The sequence below is a fragment of the Bufo bufo genome, chromosome 3 (genome assembly GCF_905171765.1).
Source record: "Bufo bufo chromosome 3, aBufBuf1.1, whole genome shotgun sequence".
NCBI lineage: Eukaryota > Metazoa > Chordata > Amphibia > Anura > Bufonidae > Bufo > Bufo bufo.
Window position 1 is genome coordinate 98,915,254 of NC_053391.1, and position 16,202 is coordinate 98,931,455.

The 16,202-nt window shown below is 48.8% G+C and overlaps 1 protein-coding gene across 1 annotated transcript in view; it reads left to right on the forward strand.

Annotated features, from left to right (window-relative positions):
- The window catches only part of NSRP1 (nuclear speckle splicing regulatory protein 1), a 65,107-nt gene that overhangs the window by 34,756 nt on the left and 14,149 nt on the right, over positions 1-16,202 (forward strand). Inside the window, exon 3 of the mRNA XM_040422112.1 lies at positions 7,583-7,639. Within this exon, the coding sequence (XP_040278046.1) occupies positions 7,583-7,639 (57 nt within the window). The remainder of the gene's footprint in view (positions 1-7,582; positions 7,640-16,202) is intronic.

Below are 16,202 nucleotides of genomic sequence, written 5' to 3' on the forward strand. Positions count from 1 at the left end.
GTTATATTTTTTTTTGCGGGGCCACGGAACGGGGCAACGGATGCGGACAGCACACGGCTCGGATGCGGACCAAAACAACGGCTGTGTGCATGAGGCCTAAGGCATGGCATCAGTTTCTGAAAGATGAGGGTCTAACTAATGTGGGCAGTGGAAAATTTATTCGGCTTTGTTTAGGAGGCTGCATGGCTGACCCATTATAGTCAGTGGCCTCTGGAAAAAGCTAAGTGGAGCTGATTGGAAGTGGCATGCTGCTTTCCTAGTACCAGTGCCAGTGGTTGATATAGATGGGCATTGAAGCATATTCGAGGTGAGTCACCCCCTATAACTTGAAAATGGGTGCTTGCATTTAATTTGACATCCAGGTAATCCTCTTCAGCAATGTATGTTTCTTAATTAGGCCTCATGCACACGGCCGTTGTTTTGGTCCGCATCCGAGCCGCAGTTTTGGCGGCTCGGATGCGGACCCATTCACTTCAATGGGGCCGCAAAAGATGCGGATAGCACTCTGTGTGCTGTCCGCATCTGTTGCTTCGTTCCGTGGTTCGCAAAAAATATATAACCTGTCCTATTCTTGTCCGCACCGTTCCGCAAATTGCGTAATGCACACGTACGCCATCCGTGTTTTGCGGATCCGCGACTTGCGAACCGCAAAACACACAACGGTCGTGTGCATGAGGCCTTAATAAGGATTCTGACACGTTAATCCATCTTCAACTAGTGGCGCTGGTCCGCAGTTGAAGCTGGGCGACTATTGGCAGCCTGTCCTTAGTCAAACAGTATGGGTGAAAATGTTGTTACCTTCAAAAATAGACTAAAATTAAAGCTTTGTACCTAGAAATAAAGGACTTAGTGTGGACAAATAAAGAAGACTGACTTGTGACTATGCGCGTAGAGCTTTAATAAAAGACCTGTTGATAAGTGAGAATAATATAAAAGGTACAGGATATTGTAATCTATCAGTGCCTGCAAGACAACAGGAAATTGTCACTAGAAGCCATTCACCGCGCCGTGTTTGTACTGCCGACACTCCAGCCAAACAACAGGCAGGTGGATCATTTTACCATAGGTGAAACAAAGCTATCCATCAGCTACAGTAAGAAAAAACGTAAATCTTTAACACACCAATGACCTGTTTAACTAGTTCAAGACCAGGCCATTTACCTTTCTCCCGACAGTTTCCATTTTATTGGTACATGCGTCTTTGAAGGCCATAATAGTTTTCTGTTTGGTTATTTAAATAATTTTTCATTTTATTTTTAGGGCTTTATTTTTATGCCATTTTTCTTTTATTTCTTTTTTTACTACCTGGGGAAAAAAAATAATAAAAAATAGTCTGTTTTTAAGTCTACATGCTCACGACTGTATTTTGGGTCTTCGTCCAATACAGTTTTTTTGCGTATCACACACGGACCCATTCATTTCTATGGGCCAGCAAAAAATATTTCTAAAAAAAATATATTTTTTTAAAGATTGTCTACTTTCCGTTACACTCGTTTTGATACAGGGGATATATAGCTTATGGACAAAGGGGGTAAGGTGGGGCTAGAAGCTACATTTTGGGCTATTGGTGATTTTTTGTTTTTCTTTTATACTTTGTGTCAACCCCCACCCCCCATAAGGCCCAAGACTTTTGGGGGGACATAACATGACCTTTTTTATTGCACCTGTAACTCGGGCTGACTTATTAGCCCCAGTTACTGAGGGAATTAACAGAGGTTTTAACAAGACTCAAGACTGTTGAGCCTCACTGCAGACTTGATATAGGTCTACTAAGCCCAGCAGCCGGCGATCATATGATTGCTGGGACTGGAGTAGGAAGCAGCATTGATCTGTATTCACGTTCCTCATTCTCTGCAGTGTGTACAGCAATAGGGAAGGAAAGGACAGCAAGAAAACATCTCTGCCTTCTGTAAGGAGCCCGACTATCACAGACAACGGGCTGGGCGCATGATCTCTATGCCCCATTCTGTAGATAGGAGTGTGTCCCAGAGGTGGGACCCGCATTGATTTGTCATCAATGTCCCAGGTGGACCAACCCCTTTTAATGTGTCCTCCTCGCTGTACCCAAATGGCAGATGTTGATCGTATAGTTTGTTCTGCCTGGAGATGTCCGGCAGTGGTTTGAATCTTTCCCTCCATTGGAATTAAAGGGGTTGTCCAGCTGTTCATATTGATGACCTATCGTCAGGATAGGTCATCAATATCTGATGCACCACTTCCTCTTCAGTGCAGTGTAATACAAGTACTCTCCCTATACAAGTGAAAGGAACAAATACTTGTAATTACACCGCCACCGCTCCACTGGAGACGTAGTGTAATGATGAGGAAGCAGTGCCGGCATGGAGCGCCGCCTCCTCATCTCACAGCTCATCAGCAGGGGTACCAAGTGTTGGACCCCTACCGACCAGATATTGATGCCTTATCCTGACGATAAGTCATCAATATTAACAGCTGGACAACCCCTTTAACATGCTTGTTCAGCTTTATTGAAAGTAAATTATAAATTATCATATGATTTCCAGAAATTAATATCAAATTGACTTCAAATAATACCCCACATTTTTGGAGCTTTATTACTCCTACATACAAGCCCTCCTCGCTGTCTACATAACGTTATGTGCTCCCAAGAATGTGCAGATACACGTAATGTTTACGGTATGGTGGTCCTTTTCTGTGCTCGACGTTCATATCCTCTATTTGACGTTCACGTCAGGCAGATTCTCTGCATTTTTTGCAACATTGGCCTTTGTTTCACTTCACCTGCGCTTGTTTCCTTTATAACGGAGTGGTGCCTGGTACTCCGAGCCTTATCAGATCAGTTTACAGAGAGAATTAATCCTTTTGAAGAGTCTTACATCAGAGTTGTAGTTCAGTGAATGCTATTTCAATATTGCTAAGTCATGGATATCAGGCATTGTACAGTGCAGTGAAAATGGTCGTAAAAGTTAAGACTATGTAAGGTGTGGCAGGCATTTCTTAAAGTTCTTTTTCTTGAAATATTTGGGGTAATGGAGTTAATCTTGTGAAAACTACTGGAGAAAATAATGGAGGTGTTGCCAGTGTCTGCCGGCGAGAATACTTGATGTTCTAACCCCTGGAAAATGGAAAGTGTACCTTTGTTGTAATTGTTTAATGAGGTTGTCCAAGATTTTGATACTGGTGTCCTATCCTCAGAATAGGTCAAAAGTATCTGATGGATGGGGGGGTCCGACCCCTGGCACCCCCACCTTTCATCTGTTAAAGATGTCGCGGAGCTCTGGTGAGCGCTGTGAACTCCTCACATCTCGCCAAGCACAGCGCCGTACATTGCATAGTGGCTGTGCTTGGTATTGCATCTCAGCCCCATTCACTTGAATTAATTTTATTTATTTCTTTTATGCACTTCTATATGGAACTGAACTACACCTGGACCATGTGGGCCATGATGAAATTGACGTCACAGGCCTAGGAAGAGGTCACAGTGCGCACCGGAGCTCTGCCATGTGGTACTCAACCACAAGCGCAACATGACTGCGCCATGTGTCTGTACATGAAGACTTGCAGGGCCTGCAATAGAGGCCTAACTAGCAAATCTAAAGCGAACCCATCCTTTTAGCTAAACTCTGCGCTACCGGTCATTGAATGAAGTTCAAGGTCCCTTGTTTTAGTTGCCAGATTTGTGTTTGCTAATAGATTTTTTTCATTCGTTTTTCTCCCCTTAATAATTACCATTATCATATGACAAGTGTTAATGAAAATAATATGCAAATATAAACCTTTTTACTACAACATTTTAGGCTCTGTTCACACTTTTGTTACAATTGATGTGGAGTGCTGGATCTGACCTATAATAGACACCAACGGCGTCTGATTGACCCCATTGACTTATATTGGGTCTGTCTGGTTTCCATCATGGCGACCATGGTGCAATTTCTAATTGCACATTTTGGTGCGGATTAGATGCGGTTTTGCCGCAGATCTCGCCTTTCTTTGGGAAAGGGTGAAATCCACAGCTAAAACCACAAGCGTAATTGACATGCTGCGGATTTGGAAATCTGCATGGCAGGTCAATTTTCGCATGGAAAAAATCTGCAAAGTGTCCATGAGATTTGTCTAATCCCATACACTTTGCTGGTACTGTAATACGCTACGTTTTTTTCCCCAAGGGAATCCACGCAGAAAAAAACGCACTTAATCCGCATTGTGTGCATGTGGCCGAAGAGTAGCACAGCATGCCGTTCTCTTAATTTCATTCAATTTGGCATGTTATTTGTAATTTCACTGAATTTATTTGCATCTGCATCCACAAAAGCATTTAGCATGTAAGCATTTCTTTTCTATTAGTTGTAGTGGTTTCAGATGGGTCCCTTTAAGCACTGTTAGCTAATATGTGCCCCCTCCCCCCGGGATTTTTAGTAACACGCCCTGGCTGCACACAGTTAAAGTTTTATCAATTCCTCTTGGCACATGAGCACTGTGTGTAACGAGGCCGTGCCCTAGTTTCCTTTATACAAATCAGTGGATGAATGCCATAACTTGTGTGCCGGAATGGTTGTATTCTTCTAGGACAGGAGGTTACTACAGGGACGCAACCCGACATTTTTACATCAGTTATCTGCATACATATGATACAAATTAACAGCTACTGTGCGCTCATTAATATTATTCGAGTTATTATACACGTTAGCTATATCTCTTTTTGGAGAGCGCCTAAACAGTGTGAGGAGTCTTAAAGGCCAGGCAACACTCCTGCAAATAAGCTGTTAACAAGCTCTGCCTCTGATGCCACCAGATGTAAGGCCGCTATCCTAGAAGTTGGCAGCTATCCTAGAAGTCAATGTTTAACCTTATAAACAGGCCTTGAGACATGACTGGCTTATTTATTATCCAAGTCCTGTCTCAAGGCCTATCTAAAGGGTTGAACATTGGCCTATAGGATAGCTACCTCACATCTGGTGGCATCAGAGGCAGAGCTTGCTAAGAGCTCATTTTCATACCCTCTTGGCGAGGAATTTACATTCACAATGTTGAGCTGCAGTGTATTGCTGTTGCTGGACTCTACTGATGGTTTACAGATCTATTGGAAAATGATATTGAGTTTTTTGGCCTGCTCTATTGATTTAGCCCATTGTTCGTGACTCCGTAAAAAGTAGCTTACATGTTTGGCCTTGTCCAGGTGAATGCTGAAGTGGAGATTGGGGGTGATGATTGCAGTCCGACTGGCGGTTCATTAGGTTCTACATCTAAATTTCACAAGGTGAAAGAGAACAGTCTGGTTTGAGCACAGTGAAGCCTCCTTATCCTGTCATTTTTCATTAAAAAAAAAAAAAAAATATATATATATATTTTTTTTTTTCTTTTTTCTCGTTATTTGCTTTGGTCTTGTGAGCGCCACATATACAGTCCAGCTGTGTGTATGTAAGTGAACACTGATGACAGGACAGACACTATTCAATGTTGCATAAGGTGAGCTGTAACAGCTGAATGAAGGGGAGACAATGGCGCTCTGCCACCTGCATTCTTAGGGGCTTGCCCCTTATTCATTGGTGCCTGACAGCTGTTGAAAACGGATGTCTTTAGTCATTCTTCATTAGTTAGACATGTACTGTAGATGGTGATTGGGATACGGCGTAAAATATACCTATACTGCAGACAAAAAGATAAGTATTATATGTATTAGCTCTATGGCTTATGTTTCCTTATTGGTACATTTATGGGTGCTATGCATTGTATGATCCATGGAAAACCTTAGATTACTATTATTGTAATTGTACACTACTTGGCAAAGGAAATAATGCACCCAGATAGAAATGTTGGATTGCGGCAAAACTAGGCATGCAGTTATGTCTCAGGCATATATGTGAATGATTACAGGTGTGGTCTAATTAGACACTTCTTGCCCGGCTGCTCTATAAAAAGGCTCCCAGAGGCTACTTTTGGGAAGTGTACCTATGGTGAAAGATGGTTGACTGCTAGACATGCCTTTACAACACACTTGAAGACATTTTGCACAGTTGATAGACTTTTGAGAGGAGCAGGATTGTCAATTAGAAGCTATTGGGAACAGTGGTTACTTAAGGGAACGCACACACAGCGTACAGGATCAGGACGACCCAGCCAGACCACTGGTAGGGAGGGTTGTATGCTTCGCTGACAAACACAATCAGCTCCCATAGTTTTGTTGTCCTCCATCAATACACTGGTGACACCTTCATTACACACTCCTGTCTCTGTCCGGACCATTTCCAAGCGCTTAGCAGAAGGATATTTGGTATCACAGCGCCCATTACGTGTCCTGCTATTGACAGCCAGCCACCGTCGCCTTCATTTGCAGTGATGTCTTGAATGAGATTCCTGGACTTCTACAAAATCGAACAGTCTTTAGCAACAAATCCAGGCTCTGTATAAGATCTAATAATGGTTGGGTTTGAGTATGGCGGCCTCGTGGTGAATACTTCAGTCCTGCCTTTCCCTTGGAGCGACACAGTGCCTCAACTGCTGGTGTGATGATCTGGGGACCCATTGCATATGACCATGGGTAACCCCTAGGGACACTAACCACTCAGCAATATGTATAGGACCTTCTGCCGCCACATATGTTGTCTCTCATGGCATGGCTTCCAACTGGCATTTTTCTGTAGGATAATGCTTGCCCACTCGCAGCAATGTCTTCACCAGATTGTAACACTTCATCTGCTGCTCGTCGCCAGATTAATCGCCAATGTAGCATTTATGGGACAAGCTGGGATGCCAGCTTCGGCAACCTTCAAGGATCTGCTGCAGCTAAGGGGGTGTGTCTCAGCTCTCCCTATCACAGCTCAGGGGGCGTGTCTCAGCTCTCCCTATCACAGCTCAGGAGGCAGCTGAAGAATGAAACCGAGCATGTGCGTCCATCTCAGTGAGCAGGACAAAGAAATAAGAAAAAGAACAAAGGGCAAGTGGCGCTATACAGATATATTTTATCAAATAACTCAGTGACTATGCAAAAATATTAATTACATGCAATTACAAAAGTATTCAGATCCAGGTGCTGGTTTGAAAAGAATATTTTTTGTGGAACCTTTTAAGTTTAGTTTAAAAAAAGAAGTAGGGGAAGAGGAGGTGGAGAACAGAAGAAAGGGGAAGGGCTAGGAAGAGCTACAAATCTGAATATATAAAACAATCGTATATACAACAAGAACGGTGTGTTACTTGCATTTACAAGTAGGTTGGAGTACAAGTTTGTGGTGGAGTACTAGTTCGGACTGACATACTGTATGAGCTGAACTTAGAGAGAGGCTTTAGAATGAGACCTGGCCCTTCTCTTTTTGGGGCTGCTGCAGATATAGGCAGGCTGAGTGACTACCAGTATACAAATGATCGCAGGGGTAGTCACAGAAATCTCACATGTTAAAGAGAGCTGCTTCAGGGCAAACCAATAAAAATTAGAAAGCATTCCCATACGTCACAAATTCAGCACATAAGAAGCCCACATAAGAAGTATCACTTGACTGGTGGGTCTCATTGGATTTGGAAGACTAGGAAATACATTGTACAGAATTTTAGAATTTCAAGTAATGTGTGTACATTAATAAATATTATTTATTATTTTATGTATTTCTAGATGTCCGTCGGAGAAACTCTACAAAGGGAAGCCCTAAAGAAGCGTGTGATGAAGCAGGTATCATGCGCTATGCATCCATGACCACATTTTATATACACATTAAAAGCAAATGAACATTGGAGGTTAGAGATGTAAAATAAATCGGTTATTAGCTTCTGTGCTCATGTGGGACAATGTGGGGAGAATTCCTTGCTTATAACTAATGTGCGCAGTGTATACAATCTTGAAGAACTTGTACTTTTACTGTAAAACCTTCAGCTTTTTGAGCCAGGTTATCTTAATTCTCTCTAAGGCTCAGCTCAAGGCATCATCTCAAGCACATCTCAATGGTTGAACTGACTCGTAGAAATAGTCTTCATGCCACTCATCTCAAATTAGACTGACTGACAAGATGATGTTTGATAGGTGTACACTGTGACTATTGACCGTAGTCTCCCAGCCCACTCCTAACTCCTAACCTATTTACTTAATAGATATACCATAACTACTGGATTATATATTATTTTGCTGAAGATTCTTCAAATCTAGTGTACAGTTTGAAACAGAGTATTAAAGGGGTTATCCGAGACTAAAAAATTCCCCCCATTTGCCTGGGCCCCTCACACTGAATATACTTACCTGGCTCCCTGCGCCGCTCCTGGTCCCCTCACCGCCGCTGCTGCTTCTACCCGTTCGTGGATGAAAACATCCGGTGTCAGGGGAGAGGGGAGCAGCCAAAGGCAGGCGGGGACGAGCCTCCCTAGTGTCACCCGCGATACTAGGGAGGCTCGTCCCCGTCACCGCCTGCCATTGGCTGCTCCCCCCCTGACACCTGCGACGGTGCGGAACAGGGAGCCATGTAAGGCTACTTTCTCGCCCATATTCCTTGGGGGACACAGGAAACCATGGGTATAGCTCTGCTCCCTAGGAGGCGTGACACTAAGTGAAAGCTGTAAGCCCCTCCTCCATCAGCTATACCCTTCAGCCTGGAGAAGAGACTGCCAGTTTTTGCTTAGTGTCCAAGGAGGCAAGACACCCCCTGCTTATGCAGGGTTGTTTTCCTATGATTTTTTATTTTTGCGTTATTTGTTGTTTTTAATTCGGTTTTTTTTTTTTCTACCTACAGGGACAACAGAGGCGCATTAGACCCCTCTGTTTCTCCCGGGGTTGAGTTGCGCCAGTGCCGGTAATTCCGCACTGCCGCCTCCCCCACAGAAGACAAGGTGGACCAGGGCAGCCTCGCTCCCCTGCGTCCCGCCAGCTCAGGGTCGCCCGCACGCCAAGTCCCTCCCCCGGCTTCCTGCCACTGCGGTGCCAGGAGCTGAAGGGGCGACCCTGCTGGATGGATTGAGGGCGAAGACAGCGTATGGTGAGACAGGCTGCTCCAGCCTCCCCTTCCTCCCTCCCACCGCTGCTACAGGCCTCCTGGGCTCCCATGGCCACTGTTACTACATGGCCACTGCTACATCGTGCGCCCACCCCTCCCCCCCCCCCCGGGCATATATCGGGACCGTTACCGGGCAGGGGAGTTTATCTGGGCAAGTCCTTGGCAGGGACGCTGCCTTCAGGGGACGGCTGCAGGAAAAAAGCAAGCCGTCTGCCACATCCAGGCGCGGAGGGGGCCGCTTTCTTGGCGTGAACGGCGCCATTTCAGGCCGGCACTTCATCATCCTTGGGGGTTAAAATCATTTTGCCGCGCGCGGCTCTGCTTCAGAGCGGCAGAGAGGGGGCGGAGCTTCCTACATGCGCTCCGCTACTTCCGGGTTCATCGCACAGTGCTGCGTGGAATCCTCTCTGCAGTGCGATCCGAAGCCGGTGCTGCTGCCTCTCCTCCACAGCCTCCTCAGTCTGTTCCCCTTACCGCTGCCGCTTGCATCATCCGGGTCTGGTAGGACTTTTAACCCCCTCCGTGCCACAGTACTGTCGCTTGGGTGTTATCCCCGTTCCTTTCCTTGGGGTCTCCCACTTTAAGTGCAACATCTTTGTTCCACCATGTCAGACCCTTCTACAGCCGCCAAGCCTTGGTACCATGCCTGTACTGCTTGTAGGGAACCCTTTCCCCGGGGGCAGTCTGATCCGCACTGTACTGCATGCCGAGCTCCACCGCAGCCTCAGTCACCCGCTGTGTCGCTCCCTGCTGCCTCTGACCCGCCTGACTGGGCTAGATCCCTGTCCCAGGCCGTGGAAAGCCTCACTCATGTCGTGGGCCGCCTAATAGACAGGCCACCTACCCCGCAGGACGCCTCTCTGATTGTCGCGCCCTCCGGGTCCACTGCTTCTGCCGCTGCAGCGGGTTCACTCTCTTTTAGTGACCCCTCCCGAGCTAGGCACTCTCAGAAGCGTATTAGAGTAGAGCGAGCCTCCTCCTCGGATGCCTCCCTCTCCCCGCCACGCGTGCGCACCCAGACGAGCCTCTCCTCTCCAAAGGATTCGCTCTCTGAAGGTGAATTGGCGGTTTCAGATTTGGAAATGGACTCGGCCCTGCCGTCCAAGCTAGCCTCAGCGATGGGTCAACTCATCTCTGATATTCGTGACACCTTTAAGGTGCAGGAAGATCCCCCTAGCTCGGACGCAGCTAGCGTCTCATTTATCAGACCCAGGCAGGTCTCAAAAGTCTTTCCAATCCACTCTGATTTCTCCTCTGTGGTGTCTAAGGCTTGGGCTCGCCCGGACGCCCGTTTTGTCAACCCCAAGAAGCTGGACATTTGTTATCCTTTTCCAGCCGATGTCGTGGCCACATGGTCTTCCCCACCCAAGGTGGACCCCCCTGTGGCCCGGCTGTCAAAGAACACGGCCATCCCTGTTCCCGACGGGTCCTCTCTTCAGTCAGCGGAGGACCGTCGCATGGAGACCCTTTCCAAGGGCATTTTTGCTGCCTCCGGTTCTGCTCTCAGACCGGTTTTTGCCTCTGCTTGGGCAGGGAAAGCAATCTCTGCTTGGGGTGCGCAGCTGGAACAGGAGTTGGACTCGGACGTCCCCATCCAGGACCTGCGTTCCTTGGCCCAGCTTATTGTTCGGGCCGGGAATTTTGTTTGTGAGGCCTCCCTTGATGCGGGAGCCCTTATTGCACGCTCCTCCGCCCTGGCAGTTTCCGTCAGGAGGGAGCTCTGGCTGAAGGTTTGGAAAGCGGACGCTGCCTCCAAACGTTCCTTGGCGGGGCTACCGTTTGCGGGTTCCCGCCTTTTCGGGGTCCGCCTAGACGAACTTATTTCGGAGGCCACGGGTGGTAAAAGCACCCATCTTCCTCAACCCCAAGCCAGGGGCGCCCCCCGCGGACGCCCTGGTGCGTCTCGTTTTCGGGCCTCCCGCAGGGCCTCTGGGGCTCCCACCACAGCTGCCGCTTCGGCTCCTCCCCAGGACAAGCATAGGAAGCCGTTTTTTCGGGCGCAGCCCTCCTGGCGCAAGCCGCAGGCTGCCCGCACACCCGCAGCAAAGCAATCCTCTGCCTGAAGGCGCGCCCCCACCCACCCGGGTGGGGGGCCGGCTCCTCCTTTTCAGGGACGTCTGGTTGGCTCACGTCTCCGACGCCTGGGCCCTCGAAATTGTGTGCTCCGGATACAAAATCGAATTTGCATCCTTCCCTCCAGATCGGTTCTTTCGCTCCCGCCCGCCACGGGACCCGAAACGCGCGGTTGCGTTCTCCGCGGCCGTTCAAGCCTTACTGGACAGGGGGGTGATTACCCCCGTTCCTCTAGAGGAAAGGTTCCAAGGGTTCTACTCGAACCTCTTTGTAGTTCCCAAGAAGGGAGGTTCCGTGCGGCCCATTTTGGACCTCAAAAAGCTCAACCGTTTTCTCCTCCTTCGACGGTTTCGGAGGGAGTCCCTCCGTTCCGCGGTGGCTTCCCTGGAGCAGGGAGATTTCATGTCTTCCATCGATATACAGGATGCCTACCTCCATGTTCCGGTAGCCCGGTGTCACCATCGCTTCCTCCGATTCGCCGTGGGGGACCTCCACTTCCAGTTTGTCGCCCTTCCCTTTGGGCTGGCAACAGCCCCCCGGGTGTTCACCAAGGTCCTGGCCCCGGTTTTGGCCTTACTCCGTTCCAGGGGTGTTTTTCTGCTACCGTACTTGGACGATATCCTCATCAAGGCTCCGTCCCTTTCTCAAGCGGTTGCCAGCGTGGATCTCACTCTAGAGACTCTGACGAGGTTCGGTTGGGTCATCAACTTCCCCAAGTCCTCCCTTCCCCCCTCCAGACAACTGGTCTTCCTGGGAATGCTTTTAGACACGGGAGCGGCGGAAGTACGTCTTCCCTCGGAAAAACGTCTGATCCTCCGTGGGGCGGTTCGGGGTCTCCTTCTCCACCGTCGACCGTCCTTCCGCTTCTGCATGCGGGTCTTGGGGCAGATGGTTGCCTGCTTCGAGGCGATCCCGTTTGCGCAGTTTCACTCCCGCCCTCTCCAACGGGCGATCCTCTCCTCCTGGGACAAATCGCCGCAGTCTCTGGATCATCCCTTCCATCTATCGCCTCCGGTGAGGTCATCTCTCCGCTGGTGGTTACAGTCCCCTCTTCTGGGCAGGTCTTTTCTGCCACTCAACTGGTTGGTGGTTACAACCGATGCCAGTCTCTTGGGCTGGGGAGGCGTGTTTCCTCCCCGATCCGTCCAGGGCATTTGGTCTCCATTGGAGTCCAAACTCTCGATCAATGTCCTGGAGCTGAGAGCGGCCCTTTTGTCTCTACGACACTGGACTCATCTGTTGAAGGGTCATCCAGTTCGTGTACAATCGGACAACGCCACGGCTGTGGCGTACATAAACCACCAGGGGGGCACTCGCAGCGCTGCTGCAATGAGGGAGGTCTCCAGCATTCTCCGTTGGGCGGAAGCCCACGTCCCGGCCCTATCGGCAATTTTTATTCCAGGGGTGGACAATTGGGCGGCGGACTTCCTCAGTCGCACCACTGTCGACCCCGGCGAGTGGTCTCTTCACCCGGAGGTATTCGAGGCCATTTGCCTTCGTTGGGGCATACCGGACGTGGACCTCATGGCCTCCAAGTTCAATCACAAGGTCCCCGCCTATCTGTCCAGGGCCAGGGATCCGGGAGCTTGCGGAGCCGACGCCCTCGTTCTTCCTTGGCGAGGCTTCGCGCGTCCATACATATTCCCTCCCATCCCACTCCTGCCCAAGGTCCTTCGGAAGATCGCGGCGGAAGGCGTCTCGGTGATTCTGGTCGCTCCGGACTGGCCCCGCCGGTCTTGGTATGCCGACCTCATGCTGCTCCTGGCAGACGCGCCCTGGCCGCTGCCCGCCAGGGAAGATCTTCTCTCTCAGGGACCGATCTTCCACCCGCGTTTAAGGTCCCTACGTTTGACGGCGTGGTTGTTGAGACCACCGTCCTGACACGTAGGGGTTTTTCTGCGGACGTCGTCCGCACCATGATCCGTGCCCGCAAGCCGTCCTCTTCTAGGATCTATTATAGGACCTGGAGGACCTATTTGGGGTTCTGTGCCGATCTGGGGATTCCTCCGCTCCGCTTTTCTCTCCCCACCGTTTTGTCCTTCCTGCAGAGCGGACTTGCCCAAGGTCTGGGTCTTAGTTCTTTGAAGGGTCAGGTGTCTGCGCTGTCCATTTTGTTTCAGCGCCCACTGGCCCCCCTTGGTCCTGTCAAGACCTTCCTTCAGGGCGTGGCTCACGCGGTTCCCCCGTACCGGCCTCCGGTACCGCCCAGGGACCTGAACCTGGTTCTCTCAGCGCTCCAGGCTTCTCCTTTCGAGCCTCTGCGGACGGTTTCCTTGCGACTTCTGTCCTGCAAGGTTTTTTTCCTTGTAGCCGTCACCTCTCTTCGTAGGGTGTCCGAATTGGCTGCACTCTCCTGTCTGGAACCTTTCCTAGTGTTCCACCAGGACAAGGTAGTTCTTCGTCCGGTCCCTTCCTTCCTTCCTAAGGTGGTCTCCGCCTTTCATCTGAACGAGGACATCGTTCTCCCCTCTTTGTGTCCTTCCCCTTCCCACCCTAGGGAGAGGGAGCTTCATCGCCTGGACGTTGTCAGGGCGCTCAAGGTTTACCTGGAGGTAACCAGCTCTTTCAGGCGTACTGACTCGCTCTTTGTGGTTCCGGAGGGGTCGCGCAGAGGGTTGGCGGCATCCAAAGTTGCTATCGCCCGTTTTGTCAAGATGGCTGTTACTGAGGCTTATCTCGCCAAGGGCAAGGTTCCGCCCCTCGGTGTTACCGCTCATTCCACTAGAGCGGTCGGGGCTTCCTGGGCTCAGAGAAATCGGGCTTCTACGGAGCAGATTTGCAAGGCGGCCACTTGGTCCTCCTTGCACACCTTCACCAAGTTCTACAGGGTGCATACTCATGCGTCGGCTGACGCTGCTTTAGGCCGTCTGGTGTTGCAGGCGGCAGTTGATTGATGCCTCTGGTGTTGGTCTAGTTTGTTCTGGTCCCTCCCTTCTGGGACTGCTCTGGAACGTCCCATGGTTTCCTGTGTCCCCCAAGGAATATGGGCGAGAAAAGGAGACTTTTGTATTACTTACCAGTAAAGTCTCTTTCTCGCTCTTCCTTGGGGGACACAGCACCCGCCCTTCATTTGGGTTTACAGTTGTGGTTCCGGCTTGGTTGCCCCCGTTGGGGCTTGACGGTTCTTTGTTCCGGTTGGTGGTTATCTTTCACTACTTGGACACGCAACTGGCAGTCTCTTCTCCAGGCTGAAGGGTATAGCTGATGGAGGAGGGGCTTACAGCTTTCACTTAGTGTCACGCCTCCTAGGGAGCAGAGCTATACCCATGGTTTCCTGTGTCCCCCAAGGAAGAGCGAGAAAGAGACTTTACTGGTAAGTAATACAAAAGTCTCCTTTTCACACTGGCGTTTTGGCCTTCCGTTTCTGAGATCCGTTCAGGACTCTCACAAGCGGTCCAAAACGGATCAGTTTTGCCCTAATGCATTCTGAATGGAAAAGGATCCGCTCAGAATGCATCAGTTTGCCTCAGTTCCGTCTCCATTCCGCTTTGGAGGTGGACACCAAAACGTTGCTTGCAGCGTTTTGGTGTCCGTCTGACGAAACTGAGCCAAACTGATCCGTTCTGGCACACAATGTAAGTCAATGGGGACGGATCAGTTTTTTATGGCACAATAGAAAACGGATCTGTCCTCCATTGACTTTCAATGGTGTTCAAGACGGATCTGTCTTGGCTATGTTAAAGATAATACAAACGGATCTGTTCTGAACGGATGCAGACGATTGTATTACCTGAACGGATCCGTCTGCGCAGATCCATGACAGATCCGCACCAAACGCGAGTGTGAAAGTAGCCTAAGTAGATTCAGTGTGAGGGGCCCGGGCATATGGCATTTTTAGTCTCGGATAACTCATTTAAAGGAATGCACAATATTTTTTAACCTTTTACCTGCAGGTAAATCTGAAACTTTTAACATACACAAAAAACTTGAAATGAAAAAAAAAAAAATCATACCGTATTTCTTTTCTGGACCCTTGGTACATTGTGAAAATGCTGCTTTACTCTTATGGATACCCTCGTGCAATTTTGCTTAAAAGAGTAATGTTTTGTAGAAAATAAATAAAAATAAAAAAAGTAAAAATTGTGTTTGTTTAAAAGCCTGACCCAAGCAAATACAAAACACCTCAACACCTGTAATATGTTCATATAAGCAATTTAGGCCATCGTCTTCATTCACTATCATATCACATACACTGAACAAAAATATAAACGCAACACTTTTAGTTTTGCTCCCATTTTGCATGAGCTGAACTCAAAGATCTAAAACATTTTCATTACTCTCAAATATTGTTCACAAATCTGTCTAAATCTGTGTTAGTGAGCACTTCTCCTTTGATGAGCTAATCCATTCAAGACAAAAACACAGAAATATAGTGGCAATACTGGAGGAGCTGCTCAACCCCTAACACTGTAGCGTGTTTTTCATTGGGGGAGCAGCCCCACCGCATGTGGACCGCAGCGAACGACTATCCCCAGCAAAAAATGCATACGGTGGAGGATGTCGGCGCGGTCCACATGCACCACAAGGGCATCCTACACAAAACGGAGCATTGTGCGGATGTAAATACAATCATATAAATCAAAAAATGCACCAAACGGATATGCCACTGACTATACTGGCTAGTCATAAATACAGATATTAAAAGCTGAGACTTTCGCCAATATATTCCTGTCAGGAAAATATCGGAGCCCTTCATGCACCACGTCACGGTCACTCAGCATGGCAAAGGGTCCTACCACTACGCTAACTATGGTGTGAACAAGGTCTGAAGGTGATGTAATCCAGCTCACAGCCAGGCTTCCACACAAACGCCTAGCAGGACAACTAGTGCAATGTGAACAAAGCCAGGCTGCAAGCCACACCCAGCTTGGCTTTGTTCACATTGCACTAGTTGTCCTGCTAGGCGTTTGTGTGGAAGCCTGGCTGTGAGCTGGATTACATCACCTTCAGACCTTGTTCACACCATAGTTAGCGTAGTGGTAGGACCCTTTGCCATGCTGAGTGACCGTGACGTGGTGCATGAAGGGCTCCGATATTTTCCTGACAGGAATATATTGGCGAAAGTCTCAGCTTTTAATATCTGTATTTATGACTAGCCAGTATAGTCAGTGGCATATCCGTTTGGTGCATTTTTTGATTTATATGATTGTATTTACATCCGCACAATGCTCCGTTTTGTGT